This window comes from Galleria mellonella, unplaced genomic scaffold (assembly GCF_026898425.1).
Source record: "Galleria mellonella isolate WM207_F2 unplaced genomic scaffold, CSIRO_AGI_GalMel_v1 utg38, whole genome shotgun sequence".
Classification (NCBI taxonomy): Eukaryota; Metazoa; Arthropoda; class Insecta; order Lepidoptera; family Pyralidae; genus Galleria; species Galleria mellonella.
In genome coordinates, this window is record NW_026442090.1 from 7,237,024 (window position 1) to 7,251,799 (window position 14,776).

The following is a 14,776-nucleotide window of genomic DNA, read 5'->3' on the forward strand; positions in this document are numbered from 1 at the left end:
GCAATCTGTATAAGTCAGGTATTCTATACAGTGCCTAGACAATGTATAGAGTAAAGAATTTTCGTTGATAAATTGCATTAAAAATAAGTGATAGGTTCTTTATATAATAAACTTTACATAGTGCAAATATATATGTATGTTTTCAGGCAGATTAATGAATAATCTTTTCAAGATTTCAAAATAACTATTGCATTGGCCGCACATACAATTTGGGGACAATACTATTGTTATTAGTTTTATTTAATGATTTAACTTTCATATACTGACCTAACTAAAGTTAACATTGCTGACTTAACACCTAAAGGCGTTATTTAATAGTCAATATAGACATTTATATAAGCCGTTAACGGTCTATTGCTGAACATAGGCCTACTCCATAAAGGGAATTTTGCTAATAGTTACTACGCTTGCAGGCGGGTTGGCAACCGCAGTTAGGCTTTTGGTGATGTTTTCAGAAGAATACTGCTTCCCATCCCTTGACCTTTAAGTTCCTTTAGTCGCCTCGTACGATACCCACGAGTGGAAGAACGAATGAGTGGGTTATTGTGTGCCGGAACCACACGGCATAGATTAGCCCACCCAGGAGTGAAGTTTGGAGTAGTTAGAATTTTATTTTTGACATTTGACAGAATGTAGTGACATATAAAAGAATAATAATCCATTAAAATAATTCTTTAGAATAGTCATGTAAAAATGTATTCTATAAAATTAATATTACAAAAGTATAAAACATCATTGTTTGATATAATTTTTTGAAAAACCTCAACATGTAAAATAATGCCCATGGAATAGAATTAACAAATAATTATGCAATATCGACTTTCAATGTTTGATATACTTTTTAGTAATGGTGAGCTCAATTACATTAGTAACATTTATGACATAGACTAATTGAACAAAAGCTAGAATTGAAATAAAAAACTAGGCAATTATAGAGCTGCAATAAAATTATTTATTAAAGCAATTTATCAGAGGAAGACTAGAAAAGTTGTCTTATAGGTTTCTACCAATATCTAATTCGTATTTCTGGTATCAAGTAGCTGTTATGGTTGTATGGCTGTATTTTGGTTTTAAGGTTGTGATATGGCAATGAAGTTACAATGATAGGAGGTTGGCAACGCATTAGGTCTACAACAGGCTTAACAGTATATTCTGTGATCTCAGTATAGCTGTTATTGTCTGTAAGCAATGTGTTGTGAAACCTCTTTGTATTTTTTATTATTATTTTTTGTCAATGACAATATATGTACGCTATTGTTTTTTCTTCGCCTGCTTCCATCGTTATCTAATTTTATTTTATTTTATTTTATTTATATATTATTCGGATTACTCACATTTTGGCGACCGTGATCAGCGTAAAAATGGAACAGGCATTATTACCAAGAAAAGTAGTACGTCGTCGTTTTACTATGTGTGCTAAACGTATAGAAGATTTTCTAGAGAAGAATGATAAAACAGGTATGAGCGCGGAAATATTAAATATCACCAAAATTTTCGACGAATTAACATTCCTCCAAAACAAATTAATGGATTTGTGGTTGAACATGGAGGAACGGGACGAAAATTTTTTCGATGATGATTTAGAACTGTCCGAGGCTTACACCAGTAAATTCTATTTGTTGAAACACAAAGTCAGCGAGAACTGCAGTCCTGCGGTAGCCCGCTCTTCGGCCTCTGATACTGTAATTAAAGCAGATAGTGAGAGTGGAGAGACTTCCCAAAGGCATCGTCGCCACTTTCGTCTTCCGAAGTTACAGCTTACTTTATTGAACGAAGAGATAAAAAGTTGGATTCCATTCTGGACACAGTTCAAGAAGATTGACTGCGACAGCGACATAGATGATGAAGATAAATTTCAATATCTCCTACAAAGTATTGAGAAAGGTTGTAACGCCAGGGAGTTAGTGGAAAGTTTTCCACCCTCAGCAGAAAACTACCCAAAGGTAATGCAACAGCTCAAACAAAGGTATGGAAAAGATGAACTTATAATAGAATATTACGTTAGAGAACTCTTAAAGTTAACAATCGTCCAAAGGAACGATAATTCTAAGATGGCCACTCGTATCCTATATGATAAACTAATGACTCAGATTCTTGCTTTAGAATCTCTCGGCGTGACGCAAGATAAGTATGCCGCCTTTTTATTTCCAATGGTGGAATCTGCACTGCCGGAAGACATATTACGCGCATGGAACAGATGTCAGGCGAACGTCGCGACTAACGATAAAGAAAAGAGTCAGCTGACACAATTGTTACATTTTGTTCGTAAGGAAGTTGAATCTGAAGAAAAAATTAATTTATCACGAGGAGGTTTTTCTAGCGTGGATCCAAATCCTGTAATTCCGTCAGCAAGTTTTTTAAGTACAGCTGTCAGAAACAAAGAGAAAAATGTCGTGCATACTAAAAATGAAATAAGAGAATGTGTATGGTGCGATAAACCCACGCATAATAGTTCTGAATGTAAAAGGCCTATTAAATGGGATTTAGAAGAAAAGAAAGATTTTCTGAAAAAGAAGAATACATGTTTGATATGTCTAAAAATTGGACATCATGCAAAAAAATGTAGAAAATATCCCAAATGCATTGTTTGTGAAAAAAGACATTATCCCATTATGTGTGCCGAATTACCTAAGATTTCAAAGAAGGCAGAAGATCAAGTACTTAAACAGTCTATAAAACCGAGTACAGTTTTATTGCAAACTGTCAAACTAAATTTAGTATACAAAGAGAAAACCATTACAGTGAGAGCCCTTTTGGATTCAGGTGCTCAACGCTCTTTTATAAGGTCAGATGCAATCGAGAAATTGAATATTAAACCTACAGGTAATGAACACTTAAGGCACAATTTGTTCGGCGGAGTAGTGACTAAATTAAAAAATAGATTATTTATATTAAATTGCAAAAGCCTCAATAGTAAGTATGAAATTCAAATAGAGGCACTTGAGCAGAGGAAAATATGCGATAATTTGCCAAAGATAAAGTCAGGCTCACTTTTGTCACAACTACAGGATAAAGGTATTGACATCACTGATTGTATTAATGAAGTGACAGAGATTTCTTTACTAATTGGTTCTGATGTTGTAGGTTCGTTGTACACTGGGCGATCAGAACATGTAAGTGACAATTTGGTGGCGATCGAGACAAAATTTGGTTGGGTAATTCAGGGACCTACTTCTGGTACGTATTGTAATTTTACTTCAATACACGCTTGTTCATTTGATATTGATGACCTGTGGAAACTTGAATCAATAGGTATAAAAGATGAGGCGCAGGTTAAAAGTTCTCGGAAGCGTGAGGAAGAAGTTGAGAATTTTTTTAGAGAAACTGTAAACATAAATGGTGAGAATAGGTATGAAATTAGTTTACCATGGAAGGATACAGCAGACATTTTATCTTCTAACTTTAATTTAGCAATAAAACGTCTTCACTCAACTACTAATAAGCTTACAAAATTAGGCTTATTGAACGCTTATGATGAGGTGTTCAACGAATGGTTAAATAGTAACATAATTGAGGAGGTTATGGGTGATAATATTCAAACCGGACATTATTTGCCTCATCACGCTGTTGTTAAAGAATCTAGCCTTACGACTAAAATTCGCCCTGTGTTTGATGCATCTGCTACGACTAAAGAAGGTGTCAGTCTTAATTCTTGTCTAGAAAAAGGAAGCAATCTTATAGAATTAATACCAAAATTACTTATTCAATTTAGAAAAGGCAAGATAGGTATTATCGCCGATATAAAAAAGGCCTTTTTACAAATATCTATCCATCCAAATGATCGCAAGTTTCTCAAATTTTTATGGTGGGACAACCCTAGCAGCTCAGATAGAAAATTAAAAGTTTTTAGACACCGTCGTGTAGTGTTTGGTGTTAAAACGAGTCCATACCTTCTATCAGCTACTATTCTATACCACCTCGAGAAATATGTAGGCGATACTGCCAGTCAATTGAGAAAGAGCTTTTATGTTGATAATTGTGTAGTCAGTGTTAACAATGAAGCTGAAATGAAAAAATTCATGAATGAAGCTTTGCACATAATGAACGAAGGTAAGTTTGAATTAAGATGTTGGGTGACTGGCCCTACTTTAGATAAAAATCAAGCAGATACCTCTGTATTAGGAGTTACTTGGGATGCTCAAAATGATAAATTCTATTGTAAAGTTCCTTTTTTCAAACAAGTTACAGATAAGCTTACAAAAAGGACATTGTTATCAATGGCGCAAAGTATTTTCGATCCAATCGGGTTTCTCTGTCCTACCACACTGATACCGAAACTATTAATACAAAAGTGCTGGGAAAAGTCTATGGACTGGGACAAAGAACTTACCTTAGAATTGGGAAAATCAGCAAGAGAATGGCTTCATCATGTAAATGCTATTGAAAAATGTCGTATTCCAAGAAGATTGAGTGTATCAAATTTATCTGGTAGCAATAACACCATTCATGTTTTTAGTGATGCAAGCCAATACGCTTATTCTGGATGCGTCTTTCTGCGATCGGAACATGATAATATGGTAACAGTACAACTTGTTCTTGCTAAAAGTAGAGTTACTCCATTGAAACCAGTTACAATGCCGAGACTTGAATTAATTGCAGCTTTGTTAGCCACACGATTGGCTACAGAAGCCAAATTTTCATTGCAGCTGAATTGCAAAGAATACTACTGGACTGATTCTAGCATTGTGTTAGCATGGATAAGACGGCAATCAGGTCTAAATGTTTTTGTTCACAATAGAGTGAAAGAGATTACAGAAAGAAGTAACAGAGATGCTTGGCGTCATGTACCTGGTGAACTTAACCCAGCTGATCTTCCATCAAGAGGATGCAATGCTCAAAATTTATTGAAAAGTCGATGGTGGGAGGGTCCAGCTTGGCTTCATAATTCACAATCAGCGTGGCCCAATTCTGATGTTGCTCCAGATGAAAATGAAGTCAACAAGGAAGTAAAGAAAAGCTGTTTAACTGTGCAAGAAGGTACCAAATTTTCTGACAGACTTCTTCATTTTGGGAAGTATTCAAAAATTGTTAGAACCGTTGCATGGTGCTTGAGATTTTCCAAGTTCTATCGACAGTATAGAAGTTATAAAGATATTACTGCTGAAGAGTATGAAAGAGCAGAAACTCGATTGATGTCAATAATACAAAAGGAGTCTTATGAAAGTTTTGATGAGATAAAATTAAGACTCAAAATGGATATTTTTCAAGATAGTCAAGATGTTATTCGTGTAAAAACTAGATTGACACTAAGTGGTGACACTGAGAGTTTTATAACTCCGATATTACTGCCTAGCACAAATGTAATAGTGAGGCGACTCGTTCGATATAAACATGTTCATAGTCTTCACGCTGGAACACAAACTCTTATAAATAACTTACGAGAAGAGTATTGGATAGTTGGTGTCAGAAGGTTAGCAAAAAATGTTGTACGAGATTGTATTATATGTAAACGATATAATGCTAAGGCTAGTACTGTACCTTTCGCTCCATTACCTGCAGAACGTGTAACTTGTGGAGTACCATTTGAAGTAACGGGTATAGATCTAGCAGGACCAGTATATCTCAAATCTAATCAGAAGTGCTGGATAGTAGTCTTTACTTGTGCTACTTACAGAGCCTTACATCTGGAAATATGCTCTTCACTTAGTACTGAAGAGTTCCTGTTGACGTTAAGACGTTTTATTGCACGAAGAGGTAGGCCTAGGATTATATACAGCGATAACGCTACTAATTTTCGAGGAGCGAATAATGTCTTAAATTCAATTAATTGGGACGACGTTTCTTTCAAAACCTCAGTTCAAAAGATATCATGGCACTTTATTCCACCACAAGCGCCATGGTGGGGTGGATGGTGGGAGCGAATGATTCGTACTATTAAAGAAATTCTGAGAAGAGTTTTAGGTAAAGCTGCTCTATTAGAAAAAGAATTGATGACTGTACTGTGCGAAACAGAAGCACTTATTAATTCACGTCCTTTAACTTACATAGCAGACAGCACTGAAAATTTTACAGCTCTTACTCCTGCAATGTTTCTTAAGGTAGGCAGTACTTATACAAGTGATTTAGACCAAGCTTATTCATCTAATCTTGCTACTCGTTATCGTTATATTGAAAAAATCAATAGGGATTTAAAACAAAGATTTAGATCAGAATATTTATCGTTATTAACGCAAAAGTATGGCAAAAATAAGAACAATCTGAAACCTGGAGATATTGTACTTATTGGTTCAGATGATTTAAAACGCGTAAATTGGCCCTTGGGTCTCATTTTACAGATATGTCCTGGTGTTGATAACGTTGGTAGGGTAGCTCGTATTAAAACGGCTAAAGGCGAACGTCTTCGACCTTTGCAACGTTTATACCCTCTAGAGGTGTCACAATTAGAGGATATTCAGTTTCCACGGCCATCGGGATCAAATGATAAAGTTATTGATTCTAAAGTTGAGGTTGAAAATTGTCCAGCCAAGATTACACGTTCTGGTCGTCCTGTGAAACTTCCTCATCGACTTGACATATAATTTTGTATTTTGTTATTGCGCTGTAGTAATGCGTATGCGCAAGGTGGGGTGTATGTTGTGAAACCTCTTTGTATTTTTTATTATTATTTTTTGTCAATGACAATATATGTACGCTATTGTTTTTTCTTCGCCTGCTTCCATCGTTATCTAATTTTATTTTATTTTATTTTATTTATATATTATTCGGATTACTCACACAATGGTTACTGCTTTCCATTAGGCAGACCGTTAGATTGTTTACCATTTCATTTTGTATAAAAAAAATGCAGTCAAGAATAATCTTGGGGTATTCATAACATGTTTACATTGTATATAATAATATAATCATACAGCGTGATTTTGATTTATTTTGTCACATTAATGTGTCTAATTATTCCTTATAAAAATGAATTATTGCTTATTAAAAAATTCTGAAAGGAAAAAATCTAAGGAAAACAAGGCATTATTTCACTATGACGTCTGTATGTAAGTAATCACAGTAGTGGAGTATTTCATTCATTCTTGCAATAGTTGAATAATATATACATTTATTACAATGCGTTATACAAAATTAAAATATTTGTATGCTTTAATACATTAGAGAGTGATATTCGTTGATTGCAGATTTTATTGAAAAATATGTCTATTCATCAGATCATTTTATTAAAGAATCTTATGATAATAGACTTAAATTATAGCTTATTAAAGAGTATTATTTTAAGCCCAAGCTCTTTTTTTTTAAGAAATTTAGAAGAAACCAGGTAACGGTTTTTTCCTGTGCAAAATGTATTTGTACTTATATTTTCAGTTACACAGATTTTCAAGAAATTCTTTTTAAACCATATGTTAAATTACCTCACGCCTGTGCAATATTTTAGACTTCTAGCTTTAGCAATTTTGACTATGTATTCTCAGCTGAATCTGAAATCTGAAAATTAAACTATATTAATTTTCTGTAAATTCAGGCAGATGGTAAGTTTGTTGGCCTCGGAGAGGTTTTTAAGCATCTTAATACGCTACACGTAAATATTATTCTTGCAGCCTTATATTATACACACGTGTCTGTGTGTATCGTGCTATTGACGATGTAATAGGTGTGTAAGGACATATTCCGGTGGCTTGTGATCTCCGCATTGAATTGTTATTGTGTGTGCAGTGGGGTCATCAGTCTGCTCTGTCACAATGCGTTCGGCACAATGCCAATACTCTATTAACAGGCTGCGTGATGGCCGATCATTTTGTCACATATCTGCCTCTTCCCTTGATGTATTTATCTAGTATCAACTAGAGCGGACACATTATAGTAGATATTTGGTCCACGATTGCTTCTTTTAAGACGTAGTAAGGTCAAATATTGGTTATAAAAAATATGTACGTGTGTTTTGTTTTAAAAGGTCGTGGTAGGGCCATTTGCGTGTATAATTTAATATTATTGCCTCTTCTTGGAATAGATTTTTTAAATATTGAGAGGCCGAACGCTGATAGAAAGGTTTTTTCCTTATGGTAATGAATCAAAGTGTATTTTTACACTTTACTTTAATAACGTACTTAAAAGAATTAATGGTGGTACCTATTTTTTTTAAGATTGTCATCGAAGTTAATAAAAGTACAATAGATAGAAATACTCTTTATTGTTTTATCCATAAAGTTATAATAGTAAACTTATTATAAATACAAACAATTACTGAAAAAGAAACACTGAAAATATTACACTGAGAAAACTAAAACAAAACTAAGAGCGATCTCTTTCAGGTAATTGCAGAAGAATAAATATAAATATGTAGTTTGACTGGAGGTATGAAACTTCATTCGTTTTTTAAATACATATAGAGATATAAATGTACATTTTAAGTTAGTGATACATTGTAGTAATATTAATAAATATGTTTGAAAAATTTAGCAATACGTTCGTGTATAATAAGTTTCATTGTACAAGTGTTCGCTAATTTCTTTGCAATATTCAACATATATCTATAGTGACGGGTTATTTACATTTACGTTAAGTTCTTACTTAGAGTCAGAGTCGGGCTGAAATCGAAAATTCTGTGTATCTACATATTTAAATTTCTGATTCACCAGTGATGGAAAATTCCCATAATAAAGTCAATCTCAATAATTTTATACTTATATCGTCATAGTCGTAGAATACTGACGGATCTATATATGTAATATTTGTCAGATCCGTCAGTATTCTACGACTATGACGATATATTCGGTGAAAAGAGAGCATATGGTGTGTTATATCACATTCACCACGACGACAACAATCTACAAGCACAAATACCATTGAACATATAATATATATTATTATTATTATATTAACCGTTAACTGTCCGCTGCTAAAGATAAGCCTCCTTCATAAGGGAAGTTTTGCCAGTAGTTGCCACGCTTGACAAGCGGGTTGGTAATCGCAATTAGGCTTTGGTGACGTATAATGAGGAATGCTGCTGCCCATCTCTGGACCATTATATTACCTTAGTCGCCACTTACGACACCCACGGAAAGCAAGGAGTGACTCATTTTATACTGGAACCAAACAGCAACTTACGTACGTGACGTACTTCACTGGGGAGAAAGGGATTGTTAGTAATGGAGACTGAGAATCCCATTGCTAGCAATATACCCAACCAGGTCGACCTCCTCGCATTTCTCCTTGGAAACTATCATGGTTAATTCCTGATGAATTCATCAAGATGGGCTAACTGGCCTGTTTTCATTCTCATCTATCACCCTTCACTGGTGCTCCGCCAGCGTATCCCGTTAGCGCAGGCGGGGTTACCATACCATTTTCACCCATCAAAAAAAAACGTACTTCACTAATTGTAATATATATAACTACATAAACATATATGTATATTAATTGAACGCTTTAATTGTCAATCATTTTATGCTGATAAAGTATTAAAATGTTTATAAATTTTTATACGTGCAGTGCCGTATATATAAGCGCACTGGAAAAAACCAAGACCCAGTAATGTAACTTCTAGAGCATTCGCGACTAACGGGTCTTCGGGTTGATTAATTTTTCTCTCAACTGTCATTTTGATTTGTTACTTATGCCCGACCAGGCGTCGATTTCGTTTTCTTTTTCCTTTAGATACACAGTACGTTTAATTTCAAGTAAATTATTTTTAACAAATTGTTATTCTTATTTCTGTGTAAACCAGAGCAATATCTAACGGAAACTTTAATGTTTGTTTGTCGGGTTTGTTTTGATATCTACTAGTATTCAATTAACACCACGAATTCAAAATTGCATTAAAATTTTATGTTTATTTATGTTTAATGAAATAATATTGATTAAATGGAGACAAAATAAGTTTAAGTGTGGTTTGTTTCTTGATTTTGGAATAAGTAATAATTTAATATATATATATATATATATATATATATATATATATATATATATATATATATATATATATATATATATATATATATATATATATATATATATACAGTAGCTATACTACTGTATTTGCATTTTGCCCGTTTGTACAAAAGTAATTTGCACGGGTACCTCTGGCCCATTCGTGTTTGAACCATGAAGCAATGCATTTATTTGCATAGCTGTGTTTCGGTTTAAAGGATGGGATATGGCAATAAAATTACAGGGTACAGATGCATAATACCTTAGTCCTCAGGAATGGGTATCTTAGGCGTAATAGTACTCTGTTATGTCCATGGTACTGCTTATATTTATGACGATGGCTATCACTTTCCATCAGGTGGGCCGTCAACTTGTTATCTATTCTAAGTTGCATATAGAAAAAACTATATATTTATATATACATGGTTTCCGAAATTGCAAAATCAATGAAGTAATCCATTTGTAGATGGCGTCTGAAGATAAAATATACACCAGATTTTAAGTTAGTCCTTTAGAAATATAACTGCGAAAACCGCATCTAATTTGGTGCACTAGTTTTTGTATGTTACAGATGTTTGTCTGTCTACAGGTTCTTTCTGTTTGTACAGACAAAAAAAAGAATTAAAAAAAATTGTTTTGGTTTGTGTTGGTCTAATTAAGATCCCTGATATTATTAATTTTTATTTAATACCTTTCGTATACATACAACGCCCAACAGTTTTTTTACTGATAAATTGTGGTCACATAGAGAGTAAGACCTTATTCTATCTGTACCTTAACATGAAAATGAGTTTGTTGTTTATTTATTTATAAAATTTAACATATACATACTATATGTGATGAAGAAGGTCAAAAGCTAAATTTTATTCTCGTCAATCAATATATTTGGGCCGTAAGGACATAGTCGCAAATAAAAACTTGAATTATAAATGTGAAAGTAAGTTTGTTTATTTGGGACCACTTGGCGTCTTAATAGTTTAATCAATCATTAGGAAATTTGCTATGGAAAATTATATAGGCTCTTTTTGCTTCGGTTAAACAATATTAATATTCGTAGATCTTTATATTCGTAATATCGACATCTACGATTTCGTGGTTTGTGTTAGTATTTCACAAAAACTCTTGTATTCTCATTTTTCGGCGACATATATTATACTGTATGGTAACATAATACACTAAAGTACCTGTACAATGCGGACTCATGGTTATATATGTGTGTACTTTATTTTAGATGTTTGTTGAAAATACGATGCGCACCGGGTCACGGTCACATAACGCGAGTTGTGCTGTGACCATCGATCATTATTGCAAAACTACGAGGAAGTTAATACTAAATAAACATAGATTATTTAAGCAATACCTACAATAAGAATATTTAGACAAGTTATGTCACCGTTCCGTATGAAATTTACAAACAATTCTATTATTACTTCTATTATTATTCTATTATTACTTGGTTAATCAATCAGTCAGTTATAGATTATAGTGCTCCATTGCTGGGCAAAGATCTTTCCAGCATTCACCTTTTACGGTCCTGGCCAAAATGTCCAAAGCTTATGGAACCGATCAAGATTATCTCTTGATAGCATACGACGCTTTCCGTGACTTCTTTTGGTATACGAGTATGCGAGAAGTCGAGATGTACAGATTTTTTGCCCAACATTATTAAGATTGTTTAATTACACTCGTACATTCGAATGCATTGATAAATTATACATGCGAATATATAATAAAACATTTGCTAAAATTGATAGTAATTGTTGAAATCATAATTATAATCATATTTAAATTTATTTATTCAAATTACTTATTTGATACACAGTACATTTATGGGCCGTACCCAAAAATCTTGTAGGGTTTATCTAGGTCAATATATTAAGATTGAACGAATTTAACGAAATTCAAAGAATATAAAATTTACATATGAGCTATATTATGATGAAATAATAATTTATTTACAATGTTTTTACACAATCACTTTTTAAAAAATGTTGTTAATAATGAAGATAAAACATAATAATAATGATTATCCATTCCTTGACTAACAAAAACTAAACCAGAGGGCCTACCATGAAATGTTTTCCGAAATTTCGGAGCCAAACGAAACAGAAATTTGATGTTAAAATTACATAATATATGCCGTTTGGAAATATTAAAAATGTTAAAATATTGTTCCTTTGGACTTTAATGATAGGATGTATGACGAACGAAATGTTAAACTCCATTCATTGGTCCGATTTTGGTATAAACAAAAACATTTCGTGTTTTGAGCATTGAGTCCGAAATTTCGGAATTTCATTTCATGGTAGACCCGCAGTATGCTTTTCACAAACATAAGAAACACTAGCTTTTTGCCTGCTACTTCGCATGCCATCAATCTCCGACTACTATTTTGTTCACGCACGTTTTGCGACACGTGTTTCACCTCTAAACGAAGTATCTTCAATTAAAATATTAGATCGTTGCTGGAAGCCTAGGTTAGTTTGGTACCCATACTGCAAAACAAACGAACAAATATAGGTATATGGTAGCAGGGCACTAGTGAAGGATGATAGATGAGGTGATGAGAATAAAAGCAGATCAGTTAGCCCATCGTGACGAATTGACCAGGAATGAAATATGATGATTTCCAGGAGGAACCGGGTGGAGGTTAACCAAATAGGGTATATTGCTCACAGCGGTGTCCGCGGTTATAATCCTTACAATCGTCCCCCTTAGGCCACGATTTAAGCTTATATTGATAACTTACTTTTACTCTTACTGTTATACTATGTTAAATACTATGTTAAATACCTGGTAAGTATAGGGCTTATTATAGACTCAAGGGATAGTCAGGGATCCTTTAAGCTTACCGATTAAGAATAATATCTACGATGTTAGATAGATTATTTTTTATAACATTATTAATGGCCAGTGATTACTTATATAGCGATGAGTAGGTACTCGTAGAGGAATAAGTAGATATTGATTAATGTCCTTCTAATTGTCATATTTTGAAAGTAAAAAATGCTCAATATTAAAATTAATTTTAGGTGAGTTGTACACAAAACATGTTTATTTGTGATTAAATCTATAAGTACAATATGCTATAATCAAAATAGTTCAATATCTTTGAGGCAAATAATGTGAGAAGAGGCCAGTCGATAATTAATAGTGTAAAAAAATTATATACAATGAATCAGGTGTGTAATACTGTTATTAATATGAAAGTATGTAATGATTTTTCCATGTAGTTTTAAAAAATAAACCAAAAATGTTAAATACAGTTTCCATTTCCGAGATGTCACAACATATGACTAGGGGAATAAAGCATTAATGCACAATACATCACAGCTGTGCACATATCTCGAAATGAAACTATCAAATCAGACTAGAGAGCACATAAGCTCCTCCACGTATGAAGAGAGACCCGTGCCTATCAGTAGAACGTTAATAGATTGTTATGATTTATGACAAAGGAAAAAAAAATAAGGAAAACAGTATATTTCCTCTGTATATTATCATAAAGGGTTTTGCATCACCGACAGAGATTAATATTTATAATTAAAGCGAAATAAATCAGATTCTAAGTACTTGTCTAAGTATTTATACATTAATTGTTCCATAATGAATGCAAATAATTTGCAGAATAACACGAATGAGTCTGCGTCACAGAAAATATGTGATAGAAATGTATCATTGCTTAATAGAAAACAAACGTCGATGGCCACCTTAATAATTTGGAATATTTCTAAGGCTCTGGAAACAAATCCACTTATTGATTTGAAGGTATATGTGCTTTGTTATTTATATATTACACTTTTTTTATACAACTTAGAATGGCAAACAAGCTGACGGCCCACCTGATGGAAAACGAAAACCGTCGCTTATAGACATGAGCAGTACCATGGACATAACAGAGTATACTGTTTCGCCCATGATATCCCCCATGCGTTGCCATTCCTGAGGGCTTAGGTGTTATTTCTCTTTACCCTTCAAACCGAAACACAGCCATGTAAACACAACTGCTTTACGGTTGAAACACGAATGGGACAGAGGTACCCAAGCAAACGACTTTTGTTCAAAGTCTCCCTCTGGTATATAAACTTATAATCTAGTCGTAATCTTTGCCTACCTGAATTAGGAAAAAAGTATTTTATTCAGAACTTCTGCGATTCTGGTGGGAGCTTCGTTGACTATGTCAGCTACAGCTCTATAAGCACGACTACTAAATAAAAAACTATCTGTGAGAAATAGGATCTAATTCGCATTTAGTGTAATGTGTAAAATCATTAAATTTTCTTCAGTTCTATGCTAACGTCTATATTTTTTTAAACAGTCAATTTTGTTTGTCTATATGTATATGGAAAATTCTTAATTACTCTTAGATAATACTTATTCAAGTATTATCTAAGATAGATAGGTCGTTTTAGATTATCACTTAAGATAGGTTAAATAGTGGGTTTTATGTGGTTTTAGTATTATTATTAATTTATTATTTGTTGGTTTAATTATGAAACTATATTATATAAAATGCAAATGATTTATTTAGTTATTTATGTAATGTTTATTCATTCCTAGTAATATGTTCTTGTATATAATGTAATGTCATAATCAATGTCTAAGGTTTCTATAGAAATAAATTTCAACTAATGCAGATGGTAGGTTGTTTTGCAGGTAGTTTATACACAATACAAACAACGCTTGTATTTCAATTCTCTTCTTATTTCCTTCATGAGGAAGTAATATTTTGGAGCATTATTATTGTCATTATTCACCCTTACTTAACTGTATATGATGAATATCGAAATCATTTCGAAATCATTAGTAAGTATCCTTGTAAGTGTTTTACATAAAGAATTGAATAATAATATAGGTGTACAGTTGATTGTAAAATTGAATAAATTATAATAATAAATAAGTAAAAGTT

At 33.0% G+C, this 14,776-nt stretch overlaps 1 protein-coding gene across 1 annotated transcript; it reads left to right on the forward strand.

Annotated features, from left to right (window-relative positions):
* Nucleotides 1-1,361: 1,361 nt before the first annotated feature.
* On the forward strand, nt 1,362-6,518 carry LOC128201266 (uncharacterized). Its single transcript, XM_052897727.1, has one exon. The coding sequence runs from the start codon at nt 1,362-1,364 to the stop codon at nt 6,516-6,518; it is 5,157 nt and encodes a 1,718-aa protein (XP_052753687.1).
* Nucleotides 6,519-14,776: the final 8,258 nt, after the last annotated feature.

Excerpts from the sequence above, each read along its gene's own strand:
- LOC128201266 (XM_052897727.1), top strand. The coding sequence starts at position 1,362 with ATGGAACAGGCATTATTACCAAGAAAAGTAGTACGTCGTCGTTTTACT.